This window comes from Culicoides brevitarsis, chromosome 3, assembly GCF_036172545.1.
Source record: "Culicoides brevitarsis isolate CSIRO-B50_1 chromosome 3, AGI_CSIRO_Cbre_v1, whole genome shotgun sequence".
NCBI lineage: Eukaryota > Metazoa > Arthropoda > Insecta > Diptera > Ceratopogonidae > Culicoides > Culicoides brevitarsis.
The window spans coordinates 21,766,425-21,790,120 of NC_087087.1; the positions used below are offsets into that span (position 1 = coordinate 21,766,425).

Below are 23,696 nucleotides of genomic sequence, written 5' to 3' on the forward strand. Positions count from 1 at the left end.
TCATGAGTACCTACCTTCTTTTAAGTATTACGCTACATGTATAACTGTACGCTTTAATATAAAAGCGAATTTAAATCAAACAGCAATAAATGCAAAGAAACAGGTAGGTAAAGGCAGAGAAAATAAATAAACGAACAAACAGTTAGTCGAGAGACGTGAAGGCGCGAGTATGTAGTTCTTGACGACGACGAATAAATTTATTTTAAAGTTTTGAATGTGGAAAAATAAAATAAAAGTTCAGAGATTAGAAATCAAATTAGAGAATCTTGTGCATCTTATCACTCTATTATTATGATTATTTATTTTAATTAATTTGCAATGATACCATAGTAATAATAGAAATATTGTATCACTCACCGGACCGAAAAGTAGGAAGTTATACACTATATATTTCATTTGTCTGGCATATGTCTGAACTACTAGACTTAAACTGCACTGTTCAAATGAAAAGAAAAGTGTTTAAAAAGAAAACACATGAACCCATAAATGGTAGTGCAATAACAGGTTCCACCATACAGTTAGATTCAAAAAAAAATCTGTGAGATTTTTCGTGAAGTTAATCACAGTTAAATAGTTTCATTTTTTTTATTTCATTTAGTTCCTATCTAAAGGTTCATTTTCAGCTTTTTAGTTTTTATATAAAACTCAAGTTTTTGTGATTCACATGCATTCACTGGTATCATTGAAATCTTTATTTTTTCAAAGTATTTTTCCATACACATCCTGAGACATAAAAAAATATAAATATTTTTTTTTAAATTAAGCAGAAACTGAACACTGAGTTCATATATGTATTTTGCCCACAGTTGTTTGTAGAAACTCACTGGTGAAAGCGACATGTGAATCTATTGTACAGAAAAAAGTCGCTAGAGTGGGTTGAATTTCGTACTAATAAAAATGTTAAAATTATTATTTAATATCTTATTTTCAGATAAAAAAAAATAGAACCGGGTAACAATGATAAAAATTTAATTGAACACCTTACAATTAAAAATTAAAAGCTCTACTAGTTGTCGCACATTTATTAAAATGCAACTGAAGTTTTGTAACACAAATATTCAAACTTAGTCTACTAGATATTACACATTATATACGAGGTAAAAAAAATATATTTTTGAAAGCCATGCAAAGGTGTGAGTCAATAAATTGGCAAAAATATGCAAATCTTACTTATTTTATATAAAAATGACACAAAAATATATGAAATATACTAAAAACTAAACATAAATAAATAGTATAGTGATTAAATAACAATGATTCAAGTGATAAATATAAATGCGAAAAATAATACAATAAAAGTTAAATAATTAAAAGTTAATAAAAAAAAACCCTATTCGAAAAATAAAAAATGGATGCTTCTTACTTCAACATTATTTGGATTGTAATTTTTGTTTTTAGTATTACATGCCAAGAAGGTAAGTTATATTTTTATACTACTATGAATATATGTTTAGCTTTTTATCAGTTTAAGTATGAGAAACCTCGAAAAACTGACCAAATTAATTTTCTGATACGTATTTTTAGCACAATCTAAACGTTTAGCACAATCAGAGTAACCATTGATAAATCATCTTGTGAAGAGTTAACTAACTTAAAACATTGCTTGTACAAAAGACAAAATTATACTTTTTCTTAAATGTAGGACAAGTAGTTTAAAAAAGCTGTCTTTTACTAAGTTTGATGTAGTTTGGAAGTGGTTGTAAAATATGCCTGACTTAAATATTTATAAATAAATAGCATAAGAATATTAAAAATACGAACGTGCACAAATATTCAATGTCAAGCATAAGTGCCTTTCAGAAGTGAATGTTGATTTGGATAATAATGGTGTGAACATAGGAAAACAAGGTATTAATGAAAATATGAGTGAAATTACTTACTTTCAGTATTTATGATTAAGTGCAGTACAACTTTACAAAAAAGATAATAGGTACTTGAAATAAACGGGTTAAAGTTCATTTAAGAGAAACAACAAGTTTCTATGTTAATAATATGATGTGTAAATGGAATTCGCATTTATTTTTGACCATAAGTTCACACAGTATTAATATAAAAAAAATAAGAAAGAAAAGAAACGCATTTCAAATGAGGAATAATAGTAAATGAATAACAAATGAAAGCTACACATAAACCTACAACAACATTGTCTAAAACATCAAGTGAAAAGGGCTTTAACTTTTATATTTAAATTAATTTTAACATCTTTTTTTACATAGTAGGTGACAATCACATAGTTTTACGATAAATGGTTAAATAAATATAAATAAAATTCACTTTCTTTATTTGTTTCACCAAATTTTTTTACCGAAATATATGTGTTCATTTTTTTTTATTAATTTATATTTTTTTATCTGTAGTTTTTAAGATAGAAAAATTTATTATTTAAACCGTTCCGTTATTTTACATTCACTTTTTGAATTTAAAGTAATTAAGTTATTAGTGGTCATATTAAACTTAATGTAAATTTACAAAAAAGAACTTAAATTGACATAACCCGGAATAAATATTTAATATGACCATCTCAATATTTTGCTATTGCTTATAAAGCTTGTCCACAGCAAAATCGGCGAATCTTCAAGTCCAATTTTTTCGTAGAATATGAAAGACTTTCTTGAAAACCCAATATGTTTCTAAAAGTTTAGACTCTCTACTAACGATTTGTGAAAAGATTTTTTTGATCCTACTACCTATTCTGGAAATAATGAGGAAATAAGAAAAAAAGTGAAAAATCGACTTTACCAAAATTTAGGAAAATTTTAAAAATTCTTTGATTTTGTGCTAAAATATACCCAAAAAAGCAAATTTTATCGCTCCAAATGTAATGAATCGATAAATTGGAACGTTATTAAGTAATTACATGTGCGGAGGTGGTCAACAATCCGGAAGCAGGGGTCCTTATTAGGGGAGGAAGCTCGTAAGGCTCTGAAGGCTCATCTAAGATGATGAGGCTTATCAAAATTTTGAAACAACTGACATAGCGAATGAATCTATTGTATAAATCTTATATTAAGTCCCTCAAAACACAAAAAAATTAAAACCATCCGGATCATTGTGCCTAAACTGTAAGAAATAGGGCTATAAGGCTCTTTGAAACATTTCCATACGAGAAAAATCAATGTGAAAATTGACGATAAAATTTTTGTTGTTTTAAGCTGACCGGAAAAGGTTTCTATGCTCTAAATGTTTGATTTAATGTTCTTTAAGCGTATAATAAAAGAATTTGGACAAAATTGTCAGAAAAAATCACTGCGGGGGGAACATTATATATTGAGGTCTAAAAGAGCCTTACAAGCCTGAATAACTGCAATAAATGAGTTATTAAATACATATTAACGCGAAGTTTGGATGTTTTTTGAAGTCCCTTAAGCCTTTTTTACTATTTTGAACCAATTTTAGTTGAATACATTGCACTTTACGGACTTTTGATAGGACCCGGGGGAATAAGGCTTTGAAGGCTTCCTCAGAGGCATGTTCATATATCCTCCCGTAACTTTGCCATTTGTGAATCTATTGAGCTGAAACTTTGTAAATTATCAGAAAATAATGCTAAACAACTAATTATGGCAGAAGTTTTGAAAAATTATGCACTTTGAGAATTTTACAGGTTGCGAAATGTTTGGTAAAGCCTATTTTGGACATTTTTTCGATTCAACGCTATAACTTCTTAACAATACATCTGAGTGACCAAACTATACCTCAAATTATTTTCTACTTTTAATACATTTTCAAATGTAATAACAACTTTTTTCCTATCTTTAATACTTTTTGTGCTATTAAGTTTTCAAGATTCGCCGATTTTGCTGTGGACAAGCTTTACTTATAACCATTATGAATTTTTATCTCTTTTGTACATATTTTATTGTTACTATTTAGTATAATGTTATAGCGGATTTAAATTGTTTGACACAATTGTTATTATTACGCTGTTATTTTTTTGTATTGTTCAACAAAACAAATTTAAAGAGACAAATATATATAGAGAATCAAGCAACCATGAACAGGTAATAAAGAGGTGCACATGAGTGTCAGCTAAATCTTGACAAATATTTTATTGTACTGTTACTAAGTAATAATTATTTTGCTTATTTATATGAGACTGCTAGAACTAGTTTTCTCCAAAATATGTAATTGATACGCAAAGCTTAATAGAATTAATGCTACCCTTTCTGTTATATTGTAAAAATTAGTTTATACAATAATAATTCATTTTGTTCATCGGAACTGAATTTAATATTTCGTTGCAATTTTGCGCCACAAGTCATTTTCAAGCAATATTTATATGTTGCTTAACATACGTGAGGCGCATTATAAAACTTATAGTTTCTATTTATTGTAATAGTATATTACATATAATGAATTTTTTTGCCAAGTACTTGTTTATGCAATACTACCAAACATACACATACGAATATATATTTTAGAATCCATGACCAAATCATGAACTAAAGAATCAACGTAACAGATTAAACTTCGAGTCGTGTTCAAATTCAATTCAGTCAGATGTAAAGTTATTTTAAGCATTTAAAGCTTTTAAGTACCTAATGTTTTTTTTATTTATTAAATATTATTTCATTATAAATTTAATATTTTCATTTTTATTCCCATCGTGATTTTTATTACAAAGTGAAAAAAAAATTATTAAATTTTATTAAAGTGTTAGTATTTATAACAATTTCACAACATCAAAGATTATATCAGCCTTATATTCAAGTCAAACGACAAATTATAAAAAAATATAACAATAACACTTTCTTAATAAATTGCTTTTACTATATTTTTATTTAGTACAAATTAGAAAATAAAAAATACTCGTCTCTTTGATGTTCTTTATTTTTACGGCCTTTCCATATTTACACCAACATTCATATTCAAGACCTTGATCTAGTTTTCTCTTGTGAATTGCATTTCTGGTTTGGTTTACTCACCTTATTATTTTTTATCTCTGCCTTCTTTATATGTATCTTTAAGAGATGTGTTGAAACTTTGTTTTCGAAAAAAATTATTAATGAGATCGTGTTTTTTCCTATTTCTTCTTCTGTTGAATTTGTGCAAGTAAACCAATATTTGTCAATGACTTTTTTTCTTAAATTTTTTGTTGTAAATTGGCATACTAAAAAAATAATTAAAGAACTACATCAAGTTCATTTAAATACAATTAAAATTCATAGATACTTTAATAACTGTTTTTTTTTTTTCTTAAAAGCTCAAAAATTTTAAAAATATTTTTAAATTATTTTTGTAGATACAGCACATGGCTTAACTAATGACCGATGGTATAGAGATACATTGGAAGAAATAAAATTAGTCAAAGCAGTTCAAGAGTCCTTAAAGGAATGGAAAGGTCCTAGCACAAGAAACAGGTAAATTCAACATTCTGAAAATTACTTTGAATGGGAATCAAAGTTTCAAGTCCGACATCGAAGCTTTCCATACAAGTTAATACGAGTTTGCTTCAAGTTAATTCAATTTTGAGTTATCAATATGTCTATCAGTCGTAAACAAATAGTTTATTTATAAATATAAAAAAAAAGTACTTTAAAAAAATCAAAAGGATGGAGTCGAATTGTGGACCAATATACTATCTTTTTGATGAGGTTTGAAACAGAGGTTTAAGTGTTTCAATGTGTGAAATACATTTATTTTTCTTTGTAGCTTCTTGAACAAGTTTTTGATTTACTTTCACCAAAAGAGCTCTTAAATTGTCGCTTGGTTTGCAAAAAATGGGATACGATTCTTCGACATACGAGATTGCTTCTGAACTCAATAGGAGTACATCTAGAAATTGATGGAAAAGTTCCCGTAGATGTCCAACATCCAATGGTCAAGTCGCTTAAATTGAATCCAGCATTAAAAATCAATCGAATTACATTGAATGCCGATTTGTTCATAGAAGACTCTGAGTTACCGAAATCTGCTGCTTGCAGAAGTTATTTAAAGTCCTTTGGATCCTTACATACTGTCAAAGAACTGACTTTTAACATCAGCAAAAATCAGAATGAATCAATGTTTGATTTAATTTTTATTTGTCTTTCGGCCCTAAAAGAAGTGCGAGTACTTCGCCTTAATTTTGGAATGGGCAACGTAATGAGTGGTAGCAGCGAGGTTAAATTTGACAAACGCTGGTCAAACGTGTGTTGGGTATCAATAGAGGAAGTTCACTTCAAGGGTTTTGACTTTTGGAATGCTGGTAATTTTGTCAATTTTACATATTTACTGGACAAAATGCCATGTTTGCAGGCTATATGGGGCTTAAACGCCTTCAATGAAGCATTTTACGAACAGCATGCTGCTAAAATTAAGTCCACTACAGTTTTTACAATGGAGTTAGAGTCAATTATGACCTTGGCAAATGGAATTAGTTTAAAGGAATTACAGTTAGATGGATCACTGCATGAAAATTCAGCAGAACAGTGGATATTTTTGAATGAAAATCAACCAGAACTCAATTACATCGGCCTGACATTCGATCATTTACATCTAAATGAACCGATTGTGGGACCGTCACTTCATCTGGGACCAAATAATTATGACAAAGTGAAGCAACTGACATTGAACTTATGTGTATGTGGAGTAAATGGAGTTGAGTTTTTCTCCACGCTAGTCAAATTTCAAAAATTAGAATCTTTAGCGATTGACTTACTAGTGGATGGATCATGCTTCTTTGGACATGAATCGGTTGTTTTGCCAAATTTAAAGACTGTTTATTTTAATGCATCAAATGCATGTGACCAACCTCTGACATGCGACCAATGTATACAAGCTCTCATAAAAACTATTGGAAACTCCACAATGATTTCTTTCGAAATGCCTGTACAATTCGGAGTCTTAGCAAGATTAAGAAATGTGGCCACAAATGTTGATAAACTATTAATTCATCGCTTGCTTGATTTAAGGTATACTTATGAACATTGGCCAGTAATGGAGTCCCTTAAAAGTATCGTTCTTCCACTTCGACAAGCAACAACAAAGGTTGAGATTCTAAATTTTTGCAAAGGATGTCCTAATCTACGTAAAGTAGAGTTTTTGTACGTTGATAATCTAAAAAAATGGCAATTGAATTTATTTCTTCAAAATCTTTTCTATTTAGAAAAACTTCAGTTCGGAAATAAGGTAATTGTTATTGAAACTTATCGTCTCATAGAATGATTCACAATGTATTTTCTTTTTATTATTCACAGAAATTTGTCGTTAAGATAAAAAATGAAAAACGATTTCTTGAAAAAATTCATTATCAGGAAAGACAAAAATAATTAGAATTTCTATGAAATTTAAAATGAACAATATTACGTCAATTTATAGAAACTTTTGAAAATAAAGTTATTTCAATTAATTTTATGAAACTAAATAATTTTAAATCTTTACACTATTAAGAAAAAAGGCACTGCTTGTGAAACTCTTTAAGCAAAATATGTTATCAGATAAAACAATGATTATTAGTAGTTTAAGAAAAAAATAATTTAAACTGAAAAATAACGTTTGATAACTCTAGGTAGGTACATAAGAAAATTTTTACTTCAAAATTATTTTTATATCTAGAAATTAAAAACAAGAACGATTCTAAGGTCTTACTTTTTCACTAGTCTTCTCTTTCCGTCAATTTTTTGCACAACAAAGGTCTGAAAAAGGTTGAAACATTAATTATTAGCTCGTAAAAAAATGTATGTTTCCTTACTCCATTATCGAATTGAATCTTTTCCAATTTTGATAATTTTTCCACAAAAGCCGATAATATTGTTTCACTAAAGCTATCCGATTCAAACATACGAATATTTTTTAAATTTGGACAAGCTTTACAAAAATGAGATAAAATGTTAGGATTCAGCAACTCTGTTTGAAAGGGAATCAAGATGTCTTGGAGTTTTAGCATTTGTGGCCAAAATTTATATATATTCTCTGCATTTGTTGAAAATTTTACCAGTTTTAGGTCCTCTAAATTTAGAAGTGTATCAGAAACCAGCTTAATGTCTTGTTGAGTAACAGGCATACACAGAGAAAGTTTCTTAATTGATTTAACACTTTTAATGAGGGTACTAAAACAAATATTGCATGTGATTGTGTTTGTCCTCGCGTGTGTCAGATATTCGACAACTTCTAACTTTGGCAAACTTTCTATGATGTCATGACCAAAGAAGCAATTTCCGAAATTAGTAAAGCTCACGTAGAGTTTTTTAATATTCTTAAACATCAGTAAGTCTTTTTGGAATCGATGCGCTTGTTCGTCATCAACAGGTGCATGTACATGCAGTACCCGTACTTTATCGTAGTTAATGTTTGATTCGAAAGGCCTCATCAGATTTTCTTCAATGTGAAATATATCATCGAGCGTTAAACTAATATCATTTAGTTCTTTTTGATTGTTATTTAGGAAATTCCAAATACGTGCAACATCATTATAGTCATTATTGCATAATATATGAACACCTCTCATTTGAATTCCAAAATTTGAAGAAATTAAGGCATCCAGATGTCTGTATTGAAAATAAGCAAATTTTATCTTATCACTGTATTTTCGATAAAAAGCTTCGTTGTAACCATGAACTCCCGTAATTACTTTTAAACTCGGCAGTTTTGCACAAAAATACATGTAATTTTCAAAAACCTGAATATCCCATTCAAAGTATACAAAATGTAGTTCTTCAACTGATGCCCATTGACATATATCCCATTTCTCTGGGAAATGTATGTGATGACTGTTTAAACTGGGATCCATTTCGTCAACATTTAAGCTAAGAATCTTTACCTTGTCAAACAATTCAAGCATCGTGAAAACAATATTAAAAAATGCCAAGTTTTGGAAATTGGAGAAAGTGATTTTCAGTTCTGTGACTAAATTCCTTTCGTTGAATTGAGAAAAATATTCCTGTAAGCTATCAGTATTGGCAGTTTCGCCATTATTTGAAATGAAAAGTCCCGCATCTAGTTTAATTTTACGAATTTTCAGTGCAGGATTTTGTTTGAGGATTGGAACTATTGGGTGTTCAGAATGAATTTCTGCTTCACTATCGATCTCCAAATGTATTCCGACACTGCTTTTTAACAGACGTGTATCTCGACATAATAGATCATTCCACAGATGGCAAACTTGCCGACAACTTAGTTGATCTTTCGGTTTCAGATGTGTGAAGACTTCCTCCAAAATCTACAATTAAATTTTGAACAAAATTCATTAAACAAATAAAACAAATATTATAATGAAAAATATACAAACTTCATCAAACAGTTGCTTTATTGGAAATGGAGGTTCTTCACTATCAAGTTTGATTCGTTTAGCATACATCGTTTTCAAAGAAAAAAATGTTAAAAGTTTGTTATTTAAATATTTTGGTTCAATTTCTGTAAATTCTTCATCTGAATAAAAAAAAAATGTTCAACAGGAAACGTTTTGAAAATGAACGACGAAAACAGAGAAAAAATCAAGTTTATTTAAAAAACAAAAAAAAAATAAAAATAAATAAAAAATAAAAAATATTTTTACAATAGTGTTTGTATTGATTTTATATGCCAAATAATTTGTTTAAACAAAATAAAAAAAAAAACTAAATTTTATTTGAATGTGAATGATGGATGGCAAAAGATGCAACTTTAAGAAAAAACACACAAAAAATTCATTTTCAATGTAAACAAACACATGAAAAAATCAACACAAAAGTGAAAGCCTATCTTTAAAAGCCTTTTAAAATGAGTCACTTTATTCTGCCCACCCTCAATGCATTCCTCTATTGTGTTATCTTTATGGTAGTAACTGTGACCTGCGGATTCATTTACGCTATCTTCAAATATTTTTGTACGGAAGAGCGACCGACTAACGACAATCAAGATAATGCTGTTCAACACGAAAGTTATCCAATGGTGCCTATTAAGCCTCCCAGTCCATGTGCTAGTCCTACTTCTTGCGCACCATACCCAACAGCGTCTACTCCTTATCCTACATTGAACACTATGCCAATGCCAATGCATATGCCGATGCCGATGCCTGTCAACCAGTAATATGTTTAAAGAAAAATAATATTTTTGTTTGTAATTATTAAACGTGATTTCTAAATTTTAGATACCCAACTGAGTCCCCACCTTCTTATCATGATGCATTAGTTCAATATCCGTACAGCCAAAATGAACGAAGGAATTAGTTTTTGCAAACATTTAACTAAAAAAAAAACATTTTTGACTCTTAACGAAAACTTACTCGAATATCTACATAAATCTAGTCTCTAATAAAATACAAATTTTAAATTAATGTATTTACTATTTTAATAAAATTAATGCTTCTGATACTCTGTGTTTTAATGCTCCCCAGACCGGCAAAAGCTTTCCATACACAATTTGATCCTTTATTATCCTTAATTTTTTATATTTTGTAAATCAGCTAATGTTTCTCTTTATATTTTCGATTTCAGATTCAAACGAGCTGAAAACAGTGTTTGTTATGGTGATCTCGGATGTTTTGAAGATGCCGGACCTTTCGGTTACCTGGACATGCTTCCATCTGCTCCTGAAGAAATTGGAACTAAATTTCTAGTCTACTCAGCGAAAAACAGAAGCGAAAAACCGTTTCTAGAATTTTCCTTTCAAGATGTAGCCCCAAATATAAATGCTTCAAGTATAGCAACAGATATAGAAGATCGTAAAAACATTTCAGCACCGATATACGAGAAATTCGGACATACAAAATTCACTTCAGTTAGGGTTATTGTACACGGTTTCGGTAGCAGTTGTCCTCATGTGTGGATTTATGAATTACGCTCAGCTTTGATGGCCGTGGAAGATTGTCTTGTTATTTGTGTCGATTGGGAAAATGGCGCTGCGCTCCCAAATTATGTGCGAGCTGCTACAAACACACAATTGGTTGGTCGTCAAATTGCTATCGTGCTTCGTGACTTAGTAGAGCATAATACTATAGATTTGGCAAAAGTTCATATCATTGGTTTTAGCTTGGGGGCTCATGTGGCTGGTTTTGCGGGAGCTCTGTTGCCTGGATTGAAGAGAATTACCGGGTAATTATGTCATTTAAAAAATTTTAAATATTTCTATGTGAGTAGCAGAAAAATATTTTTTACTGTAACTTTTTTTGATTAATATTTTAATTGAATTCTTTCTACCTATCGATGTGTAAGAATAATCATCAAAAAAGTTTACTTTTTTGGTTTAATCAAATTTAGTAATATTTAACATTTATTTATATAAAAATAATAATGTGGGTATTTATTTTATTAGGTTGGATCCAGCAGGACCACTGTTTGAAGCGCAACATCCAAAAGCAAGATTAGATGACACTGATGCTCTGTATGTCGATGTGGTACATTCCAACGGCCAAAACTTAATTTTGGGTGGACTGGGGTCTTGGCAGCCAATGGGACATGTAGATTTTTATCCAAATGGAGGAAGGGGACAACATGGATGCTCGAATTTGTTTGTCGGCGCCGTAACAGACATTATTTGGGGTTCGTTTCATCTATTAAAGAAATGTTGTCTATTTTTACATTAATGATTGATCCAATGCAGCTCCACCAACGGAAGTAGAAGGCCGGTCGTTGTGCAATCACCGAAGAGCTTACAAGTTTTTCATCGATTCTGTTGCACCTAATTGCCAATTTCCTGCCTTTCCTTGTGAAACATATGAGGATTTTTTGAAGGTCTTTATTTGATTGATTTAGCTGTAACCTAAATTTCACTTGGATTTTTATTTGTTTAGGGAGAGTGTTTCAAATGTGAGAGCAATAGTATTGAGTCTTCAAGTGGTGCAGCCTGTGGAAATATGGGTTATTATGCCGATAAATCAACAGGACGAGGGCAACTTTATCTTAAGACAAGAGAAGAAGAGCCTTTTTGTGGTGAGCTAATAAATTATTACTATAATTTTTATTTAATATTTTAAAGTTAAAAAAAATGATCATTCTTTTAGCTAATCAATACCGAATAAGAGTTTACAGCGCACACCACGATTTACCTTTGAGGACTTTGGGACGTTTGCAAGTTACTTTGATGAGTGATGGAGGATTAACTGAAAAATTTATGATAACTGAGTAAGCTAATTTAGTAATCTGTTATATGAATGATTTCTGATTATATAAATTTCTAGGAAAGACGACGATGAATTATTTGCTGGAGATATAATTTCTCAAATTATTGTACCACATCCTGCTTTAGGATTTCCTAAAAATATTTCGGTACTTTACACGGAATATAAAGGTTGGCTCACGAGAGGCTTAACAACTTGGAGCATAAACAAATTTCAAATGATGGATAGTATGGGGAAAACGTAAGTTGAATTTTTTTCTCTTATAATTATAAAAGTATAGAATGACCAAATTCATTAATTTACTTGATTATTCAGTTATTCAATTTGCAAACATATGGTCTTGGAGTCACAAGTTCCAATTTATTTAATTCTAACACCTGGAGATTGTAAGGCCATAGATGATTCCGATGAGGAGGTTGAATTTTCTGTAGACGAAACAACCACTATTATGGATGAATTGACAACAAAAATTAGTATGCCTGTAATGGAAGAAACTACTTCTTCAAATATCCAAAGAAGTGATACAAATGACATAAATACTTATTTTAGTAGTAAAGAGAACGATGAATCAAATTCTTTACCCTGGATGCCAATCATTCCTCCGCACATGGAAAATACATCAAAAACTTCAGAACAAATTAAAGAAATTGTCGAGCCAATTATCGGTGACAAAAAAATAGATCAAAATTCAAAAATAGTAGAACCACTTGTTATATTGAAACCTAAGCGCGAAAGTAGTACTTTTGATACTAAATTGAATAATTTGAAGGAATTTAAACCGGAAAATAGAACGTTGAAACGAGCTAATGATAAGCGTTCTTTTGAAATTTCTTCCAGCAATCTAAATTCAACACAACAAATCAAAACCACAAATTCGAGCAGAAATTCAAAAGAAAATTCAACTGAATCAAAACCAATAATGGTTCAGCTCTTTCCTTATAAAATCGCTAGTATGTTTGAAAAAGCTGAACGGTATGCTCGTCAAACGATTCTTCCGTATTTAACGGAGCAATTTCCAACTTTTTTTAAAACTACAGCTGATATTTATGACGAATTCGAAAATGATACAAACATAGTTGAAGATAGTCGAACCGTTGTTGATACATTCGAAGTAGAGAGACCTCAAAAAAGAGCCTTCCGTAGTACACCCGCACGAAATTTGGAAAAAGTAGAGGACTATTTGAGAAGTTACAGTAATTTTAGTGGAATAAGAGAGGTTCTTCAAGAAAAAAATGATGAACACAATGTTAATACACTGGACTTGAGAAAAATTAACTTGCCCACTTTTAAACCTACAAGACAAACAAAAACTATCAGGCCGAAACTTTACATACCGTTGGAAAGAAAACAAGAAGCTGATTCCAGTAACAAGTCATAAAATTAACATTTATGAAATTACAATGCGATAGATAATAATATTGACTGATTTAAATTATATCATTATATCTGTAAACCTTAATTAAGTTTTAAATTATAAAAGTCTCAGTAGACATGTGAAAATATTTTTTAAAAAATTATTCAATATATTTATACCTTCGGTATTCATATGGAAAAACATCATTAAAATTTTAGAGTCCACTTAGTTCGCAAAGCAAGAAATTTTTATTATATTGTATTTATGATATGTATGTTAGTCAAAAATAAAGGTTTTATGAATTTTTATAAAAAAAAATATATAAATATACATAAATGTGAAAAATGCTTTAGTACATTATGGTCCATGGCGTATTAGTTTCGCAATTTATCATGTCCTCACGTTTACAGAATGTATTATATGTTGATTTTTGGTCAAATCCTAAAATTTCGCGTTCTTCATAAATTCTAAATGTAAAAGTACTTTCATATGTTCCTATAAAATATCTGTAAATGAAAACAAAACATGTGACATGTTTTAAAAATTAAATCAAACTTTTTTCACCTAGCATGGGCACAGATAATTTGATCGATTATAGCGACTCCACCATCTTTCATTTTTTCAAATTGATCTTTTGATTCTGGTTTAAATTTCACAACTCGATATGCATGTAGACTCTTTTTCAAATCATTAAACTCTTTTCCGGTACAATCACTAGCGATGAAAACTATGTCTAGTCCTAGTTCTTTTAATTTATTTTTAATTTGTGCAGATGCTGATTGTATAGTTGGCACCTCTCGACCATACAAGAAATCAGCTCTACGCAAGTGTACAGCCAAATAGTTGCCACCCACTGCACCTCGATATGGCTTTTCGTCGAGCCAATTCTCCGGCCGCTGAACCATTTCTTTATCTTTGAAAGAATGTAGGAAATCATGTCGAAACTTTTCTGCTATTAAAGTCAATGCTTTACTAAAACGCAATGATCTACGTGCTTTCCAGTAAACAGGGGTTGACCAGAAATCATGTAAGACCGTTTCACTTCGAAGTACAAGTACAATACGAGGACGGTTGTCCATCGTATTATATCCCGCATTGGGAGTCTTGTACTTATTAAGCATTTTCTTTAACATCTTTGCACCTCCTTGAAAGTTAATGCAAGCAAACGTGCGATGTGTTAGGTTTTTATATCCGAAATAAGTACCACGTCGCCTTTCGTCGTCATTTTTACACGTAGCCTTTTCAAATTTATCTCGAAAAACTCCATCTTCGAACATCTCGTCGTAACTTTGCAACTTAAAAACTTCATCGATGTACGTTTTGTTTCTATCCCCTAAAGTGTCATCAAGTTCTGCGAGAAATTCTGGAAAATCTAAAACTGGAATAAATTTTCGTAGGCTTTCCAAATCGAAAAATTCTCCCCAGAAAACACGTTTTTGGTCAATGTTCTGTGAGTGCCAGTGATACATATTCAAGAATGGAGGAAGAACTAGTTTAACATTTTTGTACTTTGGCTTTTGGCGAATGCTCCAAACAAAAGTCGCCATACGTATGTACACATCCCTTCGTAGATTAAAACCTTCCACTTGATTTATGTCATACAAGATGTAGAAAGACCTGTCTTTGGTTTTAGTAAAAGATGGCACATCATTGTAACATTTGCTCGTATCTAAATAATCTTTAATATCACAGAACTTGTAGGAAGTTGCCTGGCACATAAGCAAAAGCAATGCAGACCAAATACCCTGAGATACTGAATCATAGAAAAGAAATTTGTAGTGGTAATAGGCTTTGGTAGGTGTATTTAGAAAAATTTTTTAGAAAATAAACTTACGAACAAGATTCATTTCCTATAAAAATATTCACTTGTTCTTCATCTAGATAAAAAGTTCTATTTCAACAATTAACATGATAAAACTAAAGTAGTATTCGAGCAAAGAGCTCTCCAAAATTCGCGTGGAGCACGCTCTAAATATGAAAATGATTAATTTGTTTCCTTTTTGTTTTGTTTTCTTTGACTCTTTAATATCTACTGTCAAAAGAGTTTATTTACAATCCGTATAAACGTCGTATACAACAGCTGTTCAAAGTGACATGGTTTTCTGCATGACAATTTCAGTTATTTTATTTTTTTAAGTTTTACACCAATTTTTGGCTACAGTATAGCTTTTAGTATTAAAACATTGCAGAATTTTGAAGTTCTTTCAATTGTTCGTGTTTAATAATTCTTGTAGATAGCTTTCGCAATCTATCTGTCCGGTCCGTACTTAACATAGTGAAACATAACCCGGCCTTGCTGAAGGGTTGTCTGTTTAGAAGGTTTTAGTTTGATATTGAATAAAAAAACTTCTCAATATTAATCTTTATTTATAAAATTAAAGCCCAAAATCTTTTTGTCATGAATCTTTTCAGACAATTCAAAACAAGATTTCGGAACGGAAAATTTAGGACGATTAATGGAAAATTAAGAAAAACTCCCAAGTATGCCTTCTAAAACTAATTGCATACTATTTATTTTGAAGATTTAATTTAGAGCCTTATTGAAAAAAGAGGTTTGAATTTGAACATGGAAATAAGTTGGGCAACAGGGTGACCAGGACACGAAGCATCCTCAACCATGTCAGTCAACCATCATCATCATCATCATCACAAATCGTTCATCTGCACAACCGTTCAAAGCTGAAGTGGAATTCTCCTTTTGATAAAATCAGTTTCTGTTTTCTAAGCTCGTCCTTAGTTAAAAAAGTTAGATTTAGACTTGGTGCTGATACCGCTGAAAACTCAAGTATCTTGTTTGAAGTAATTAAAGATTCTACGTAATTTCTAAAGAGTTTAAATATGCCCTTTAAAACATAAAAAGTTGGAATGGCAAATTGATTAAAATAAACCAATACGATCATTGTTTATTGTTAAATAAAAATCATAAGCAAAAAATAAAAAAAAAGTTTTAATTATAAAAATGTTATGTTAAAAGCCAAGAGGGATTAATATACGTTAAATCAAAATGAATTTATGATAATTTCGAAAATAATGATCATTTTTTTATCGCAAGCATTCATTTTTATGAATTTTACAAACACATATACACCGCATTGAATAAATAAAAATATCAACTAGAAAGCATTTCTCTATAATGTTTGCACAAAACATAATGAAAATTAAAGCTCACATATGTACATGTTGCCAGCTTTCGAATACTACTTGTATTTAGGTAGTAACGCACACATATACTTCTTTCAGCCATTGTAAATACAAGAAAAAGTTTGAGAGCAAGCACGTCGTCGTGATCAAGCGTTCATACAGTATCTTTTTTTTTTATTAATATTGAAAATCAGTTGATACTGAGCTGCAGCAAGGTGAAGTTGTTTCATAAACACCACATTTCGATTTTCTGTTAATGCTTGTATTGCATAGAAATTGTGTAGTATAGGCTTAATGTAATAAAATAAAAACGAGAAATTTTATCTTATTTCAAAACTTTAATATTTATACATTTTAAGAAAAAAGTGTGGTGGAGAAAAGTCACTCATAAGAAACAAGTGTAACAGCGATATTGAAGACAACATTGTAGGAAATATTTTGTTACAGAGCAAAGAATAAAAATTAAAATGAATATACAAAGTTAAATGCATATAATGAAGGAAAATTTTGTTTTATTATTTTTTTTTTTTTTGCAAAATAATTGGTGAAACGAAAAAAAACGGGAAAAAACACAATTGATATCTGTGACTAATGCATTATTATATTTACAATTAAGCAAAGCGGAGAAAGAAGAAAAACTGAAAATATGGTTCAAAGATCAGAAAACAATACTATTTCTATTTCTGAAGTTATGAATGAAAATCAGTCACACAAAAATAACGGTAGCGCAAATAACACAAGTGCTACATACTTATATTACTTAATGTCTAACGCAATGAAAGCCACGAATAATCAAGATGCAGATTCCATTGATAGTGGTACTTGTAGTGAAGATACTTCCCCCATTCCGCCACCTTTGCCAAAAAAGCTAAATAAAAGTACGAAAGTGTTGTTAAATGGGAACAGTACAACCGTTATTGAAAACACTCGAAATATGCCAATGCATTTCTCTGACTCGGATGAAAGTGAATCAAGTCTCAGTTCTACATCCTCTATTCAAAACGCCAGAGTTCGATTTAGTTTGAGTTACTTACCACTTCCAGATTCTTTACTAAAAGACATTCGCACGACAAACACTATTTTGCGAAAGGCAAATGAGGATAAATTGATGGGAAGTTCGGTTGTAAGTGAAAACGATACTGGTAAAATAACTATAAAACTCCATGAATTAACGGTAACTAATGGCGAATACAAGCCCCAATCAATCCTGAAGAAGACAAACAATGCTCAGTATTATGCCGATTCGACAAAGCCACATGTTTATGATGATGACAAGTTTTATAATTTCCATATAAATGAGAGAGATACAACACCAGATACTGACGATGATTTGGACGAAGCCGCCGTACCAGTGCAAAATACGGAAGAAACATTTGCTGGCTTCAGAGATATTCAAAGTGGAAATTCAACAATTCGTAGTGCCAAAGGCACCGTACGTGGAGTTCGAAACAGAGTTCGAAACGGGATAGCAACATTCTTGAAAATTCAACAGCACACTGCTACGGTAAGATGTAATTTTATAATTTTGCTCTGTTGTACATATGATGGTGCTGTTAAGTTATTATTGCTTGTTCTTTCTCTCTGCATCTTTTTTATGTTTTTAAACTGAATATATTTATTGGTCACCAGTAAACTACCAACTAGTTACAAAAAATGTTTATTTACCGCTTCTAACAAACACCAATTAAGAAGAATTTTCTTGAAAATGATTCGTTGAATCGTTGTTTTTTTTCATAGACTAAATAAAACTTTTTATTTGCTTTATTTATTTACTTATTTTTTTTTTTTGACACCAAAGTAAACAACATTTACTTTGAATACCGAATAAATTCTAGAAATCATTACCAATAGAAAGTTTACGTTTCTAAAAAAAAATAAATCATTATTTTATTGATCAAAATAACTACCAATTCGATGTTGTGTTAAAACCGGCTTTATTACTATTAAATATTGGACTGAAATATACAACTGTATGATAAAGCAAAAACATCTGAAGTTTTTCATAATCTTCTCTTGTTAAAAATGTCCACCTTATTTGAAAATCAAAAAAATATAAAATTGAAAATTTTAATTACCTATTTTAATTAAATAGTTATTTTGGATACTAAACTTCCTTTTAGTAAATATAAACTTTTGATTTAAGGGTCATTTCACGAGGAATCACAACTTCGCAAAATCAAAAATCTAAGAATCTTTACATCTAGAGCATGAAAAGTTCAGGTCGAATTTTTTCGATTTTTTTTTTCACTGGAATTGTTTGTCTTGTTGAGTAGATCAATTTTTTCTATGAAACATATGGTCGGAAACGGACCGTTGCCACAAGAAACCCAAAAAATGTATCGATTTTCATACATTTTACTCTATAATGAAAGCAGTTTCTGAAGAAAAACTCGGAGAATCCACCGCCAGAGAGTTTCGCTAGAACAAAAGGTTCTTATTTTTTTATTCTAGCTAGGTGGAAAAATTCTTAGATTTTCGACTTGGCAAAGTTGTGATTTTTCGTGAAATGACCCCTAAGCAAAATAACAGTTGAGTCCTCATATTATTTTTTTTTTTACTAAAGACCGTTTTCAATGAATTTCCAATGAATTCTTCGTTAAAAGATAGATTAATAAATTTACATTTTTTAAATTAAAGAATTTACTTTAGAATCCAAAAGTGTTTATATTTAAAGTGATTTTTATTTATTCGTTGTCACAAAAAATCAAATTCAATAGCCTTTGATCAGAATTTATATCTAAATTATTGACTAAAAAATGATTTAGGTATGTATTTGTAAGTGCCACGAAATATTAACTCAGATTTAGTTTGGTCTGATTATTGGTTTTTTAGTCTGTTCAATTGAGCAGAAAAATCATATAGCCTTGTATAAAAATCATATAATTGAGTTTATTGTAAGTTATTTGCAATCAAATATTGTGTTATATTGTATTTACGGTGATTGGCTATGTTATTATAAACGTGAAAGATGTCATTTAAAGTCTTGCAGGTAGATGGGTCATTTCGCAAAAATTGATCCATAGTCTGAAAAATTGTATAACTGCAGTTGCAAATTAACCTAAGTATCTAAATTTAATATAAAATCACAAAAAAAAATTAAAAACTTTATAGGTTAACAGAATGATACAAACAAATTAGAGATATTAATAAAAAAATAATGTTTTAATTATTCTATTTTTAAATGCCAGTAATACCTAATCAAGCTTGGAAGTCAGTTATATAACTTCCGCAAAAATTACAGCTACTAGTTTTTTATTCTTTATAATTTTTTTGTTCACAAAATCAAGTACTGTGAAACCAATTTTAAAGGAAAACAAAACTTGCGGCGATTCGTTGTTTATTTGGGTAGTCATTTTTGACCTGTCTTAAAGTATTTGCAAAATAATTTCATCATAACAATGATTTGTTACATCTAAGTTTCTTCTTTTTTAGTGCAAAATGTAGTAATAGATAAGTATGTTATTTTTAAATACATTTCAATTATTAGGTACACGTAATAAAGATTCATTCATAAAATTTGCATGTTTGATAAAATGAATCACGGTGTACTCCAGACTAAGTGTAATTTGATGATTAGATATTTAGCTATACATCGGTATTAGCTATAAATATAAATATCTGTATAATCTTTGGTGATGAAAGCGCAAATACACTGATTGAGAAAGTATCTTGTTTGCATTTTTGCATATAAATCAGTTATACTCACTCAAATAAAGCTTAAGAGATAAACGAAAAAGAGGTGAATATGGAAATGGGTAATGTATAAAATGACTGAAATTGCTGATTTAGCTAACTGACTTAGTTCCATCATTATTTAAATGCTGTATAAGAATAAGATTGAGTAATTAATAATTACTCAACAAATATAATGTCTTAGACCATAGTTAAGGAAATATAAACCAAGTTTAAAAAAAAACTCTTAACTTATATGCAAAAACATATTGTTTTTGAATCAAATAATTTACTTCTATCTAACTATTAAGAGAAATTACATCTGTGTAAGGGTGTAAGAGTATAAAACTGTATTATTCAGTGTCATTTGAAAATTAATATTTGATTTAAAGTGAGTGAAACAATTTACGTGAGGGTGTCAAAACAAGGTTACACCATAATGAAATATGTTAATTAAATTTGAGACATTTCTAACGTTTCCTTGATGTTTTTTCCATCAACAGACTCGAATTGATATATTAGGTACATATTTGAATGATTGAAATCAATGGATTATTTTTTTACTATTTAATGCTAATCAACGCTTTACATGCTTCTCCTTATTAAGATTAACAAAAAATAAGAGTAAGAGATTATTTTTACTATAAATATTATTATTAAAATGTTTTGGTTCATTATTTTAAATAAAAAACATATTTTAAAGAAAAACAATCACTTTCAAAACTAGTCTCAATGATGTTAAATTTTCTGTGAAATACCTATGGATTTAACAGAAATCATGATAATTTTTCTTTTTTTTGTAATCTTTTCTTTCTTTAATGTAAAACACTGTTTCATGTGTAACGATAGTTATTTACCAAAAACCATTCTCACACTAATCCCATAATCTTATATTAGAAAAAGTGTAGAATCAAAATTATCCAAATAAAATAACATAAAACCTAATGACAAATGTGATGCAGTGCATATGATTAAATTACAACTTTTTATACTTAGGTTGCTTGAATTTTACTGTGCATACCAACTCTTGTTTATTGTTTTTTTTTTTAAATATAAATAATGTATAAAAAATATTTTAATCTTAATTATTTAGTTTTAATAATAAAATAAATTAAATTTTTCACTAAAATTTTTAATGGAGGACAAAAACTGTGATGTTTACAAAACTTTATAGGTAAAATGTATAAATGAATTTGTTTTGTACATAATTTATATCTTAAAATAATCACATAGCCGCAAAATAATATATTTTTGCTTTAGATCTCAAAACTTATAATATTAACTATTTTATTTTTATCAAACAGGTGTAAGAGATTTAAAGACAATAACTTTATTGGTTTCTTCTTTATCTAGATAATTACACATGCTACTTCTGAGTTTCTTTGTTTTGTATTTACTCTTTGCATTACAACAAATGAAAGTGAAATGAATGATTTAAAGTATATGTACAAAAAATTACTTTCGAAATCTCTAATGTGTATCTTTAATATTTTTACCACATTTTATATGTATTGTGAAAAAATGTGGTAACGTGCCAATGATTTTGTCTGTCCGTATACTCGTGTGCCTTGAAATTGACATTTTCTAATATATGTTTTCGCATTTATCAGATTTGATTGAAATATGATTAAAATTGTTTTTTTAGCAAATCTTCTTCATTTTTATCAAATTTCTAATAAATGTTTTTTTTAATGGAAGAGAAACAATAATTGCATTTTTTTACCCTTAATTTGAGAAGATAACAAAAAATAATTTGTCAGAACTTCACAAGAGCAAGCCATATGTTTTGACTCCTTTTTAATTACTCAATACTTATAACAAATTATAAATACTTTAAAAATATTTATATATTATGTGTATGGAAATACTAAAAAATGCAATGAAATAAAAATAATGACATGAAAGGAAAGTTACAGATATTCATTTGAGATCAAAGTTGCATTAAACACTAATGATAAATATATAAAAAATTAAAAAGCAATTTCTCTGAAGAGATGTGTACAGTTTTTTTCAAAAGGTTTTGAATCAGTGTTTTTTAACTAAAAAAATATTGATTGTTTTTCATATGTTGAAATACTTTTTATTCATTTAAAACTTGTCTTGAACTGAGTTGTGAAGCAATGTGAGATAATCCGTTGTAACATAACTGTAATTGTATATCAAGAAGAAGTACATTGACTTTACAATAAAATGTTAGATACTTTGTCTTATTGCAAAAATTGATATGATATTCAATTGCACTTGCAAGAGCATCATGATTTCTTATGAATGCAAATATGTAAAAATTAAAACAAGTACATTTAAGTATTAAAAACCGCTGAAGAATAACAGAGGAATCGAAAATAAATATCAATTATTAAAAGAATCATAAATCAGAATGAAAAATTAATGTTTCTACGAAAAACATGTGTACATATATATTTTGGTATTGAAAGCGAGTCTACCTCTAAATTATACATTCAATTATTTCAATAATTTTCAATTTTTTTCTTTTTAGCAAAACTACAAAGAAAAAGAGGCTGGTAAAGTGATTGTTTATACTACAAGTATGGGTATCGTACGAAAAACTTTTACAGACTGTGCAAATGTTAAAAAAATATTAAAAACTTTATTGGTCAAATATGAAGAACGAGACATATTCATGTCAAATATTTACCAACAAGAACTACGAGACAGACTACAGAGCGACGAAATACAAGTACCACAACTATTTGTTGATGGAGAATATGTTGGAGTAAGTATTCTAAAAGATTGTCCACTTCTTATTTTCTAACATGAGTGGGTTCATCCATTCATATTGAGATTAATTTAAAAAGGATTAAGTTTCAGAATCACAATTAATTAAAGTAAATGATTGAATAATGTTAAAATTAGAATATATGTACATAAGTTGATCACACATTGCTAAAAAGATGTATAAAATGAATATAAGTATGCAATATAGCGTTCAAAACAGGATTTTACCGTAATCAATGATATTGTTTTTCAATAAAAATACCTAGTTTCTTCTTTTGTAAGAAATTTCTCCGAATACATAAGCGTAATAAATCGATTTAATAATGGAAGACTTTTATATTTTCTTACAGAATGCTCCTACTGTAGAGACCCTCAATGAAAATGGAGAGTTGAGGAAATTACTGAAGCCATACAAGGTAAATGAATGATAATGCTATAACAAATAATAATATATTAAATCTATTTATTTGCAGAGCCTGGAAGCTACAATAACATGCCAAATGTGTGGAGGCTTTCGATTATTACCTTGCAATAGTTGTGGAGGATCAAAAAAGTCTGTTCACCGAAAACACCATTCATTTACGAAGGAACTTCTTGTTTTAAAATGCATGGCATGCGATGAAGTGGGTTTGGTAAAGTGTCATAATTGTAATGATTGTTAATATAATTGAAGCAAAAAAAACTATTAGCTTTTAAGGTTTCAAAGGACATGGAGTAAATTATATAAGAATCATATTTTTAAAATAATAAAAAGAAAATTAAACAGAATTTGTCCCA

At 29.3% G+C, this 23,696-nt stretch overlaps 5 protein-coding genes across 9 annotated transcripts; 3 read left to right on the forward strand and 2 right to left on the reverse strand.

Annotated features, from left to right (window-relative positions):
• The first annotated feature begins 16 nt into the window (after positions 1 to 16).
• On the forward strand, positions 17 to 13,445 carry LOC134835891 (uncharacterized). 5 transcript variants are annotated; one of them, XM_063850892.1, is made up of 11 exons: positions 155 to 167; positions 768 to 871; positions 932 to 1,415; positions 5,243 to 5,360; positions 10,395 to 10,991; positions 11,212 to 11,438; positions 11,500 to 11,630; positions 11,690 to 11,828; positions 11,900 to 12,020; positions 12,077 to 12,256; positions 12,332 to 13,445. In XM_063850892.1, exons 3-11 carry the CDS (start codon positions 1,349 to 1,351, stop codon positions 13,392 to 13,394), a joined length of 2,643 nt encoding a protein of 880 aa, XP_063706962.1. In that variant the 5' UTR covers positions 155 to 167; positions 768 to 871; positions 932 to 1,348; the 3' UTR covers positions 13,395 to 13,445. The 5 variants fall into 5 exon arrangements, with proteins under 5 accessions (XP_063706960.1, XP_063706961.1, XP_063706958.1 ...); XM_063850890.1 differs by lacking the exon at positions 768 to 871 and having other exon boundaries at positions 17 to 268; XM_063850891.1 differs by lacking the exon at positions 768 to 871 and having other exon boundaries at positions 17 to 235.
• LOC134834380 (uncharacterized) lies at positions 5,477 to 7,302 on the forward strand. The gene is made up of 3 exons (XM_063849022.1): positions 5,477 to 5,594; positions 5,653 to 7,110; positions 7,179 to 7,302. The coding sequence occupies exons 1-3, from the start codon at positions 5,553 to 5,555 to the stop codon at positions 7,248 to 7,250; spliced, it is 1,572 nt and encodes a 523-aa protein (XP_063705092.1). The 5' UTR covers positions 5,477 to 5,552; the 3' UTR covers positions 7,251 to 7,302.
• On the reverse strand, positions 7,161 to 9,340 carry LOC134834379 (uncharacterized). Its single transcript, XM_063849020.1, has 3 exons — positions 9,209 to 9,340; positions 7,673 to 9,139; positions 7,161 to 7,616 (listed from the first exon to the last, which is right to left on the reverse strand). The coding sequence occupies exons 1-3, from the start codon at positions 9,275 to 9,277 to the stop codon at positions 7,566 to 7,568; spliced, it is 1,587 nt and encodes a 528-aa protein (XP_063705090.1). The 5' UTR covers positions 9,278 to 9,340; the 3' UTR covers positions 7,161 to 7,565.
• Positions 13,446 to 13,592: 147 nt separating the features above from the next.
• LOC134835893 (GDP-fucose protein O-fucosyltransferase 2) lies at positions 13,593 to 15,415 on the reverse strand. The gene is made up of 3 exons (XM_063850895.1): positions 15,205 to 15,415; positions 13,935 to 15,123; positions 13,593 to 13,876 (listed from the first exon to the last, which is right to left on the reverse strand). Exons 1-3 carry the CDS (start codon positions 15,215 to 15,217, stop codon positions 13,720 to 13,722), a joined length of 1,359 nt encoding a protein of 452 aa, XP_063706965.1. The 5' UTR covers positions 15,218 to 15,415; the 3' UTR covers positions 13,593 to 13,719.
• Positions 15,416 to 17,286: 1,871 nt separating this feature from the next.
• Positions 17,287 to 23,686, forward strand: LOC134835339 (glutaredoxin domain-containing cysteine-rich protein CG31559). Its single transcript, XM_063850214.1, has 4 exons — positions 17,287 to 18,015; positions 22,681 to 22,917; positions 23,270 to 23,335; positions 23,393 to 23,686. Exons 1-4 carry the CDS (start codon positions 17,287 to 17,289, stop codon positions 23,579 to 23,581), a joined length of 1,221 nt encoding a protein of 406 aa, XP_063706284.1. The 3' UTR covers positions 23,582 to 23,686.
• Positions 23,687 to 23,696: the final 10 nt, after the last annotated feature.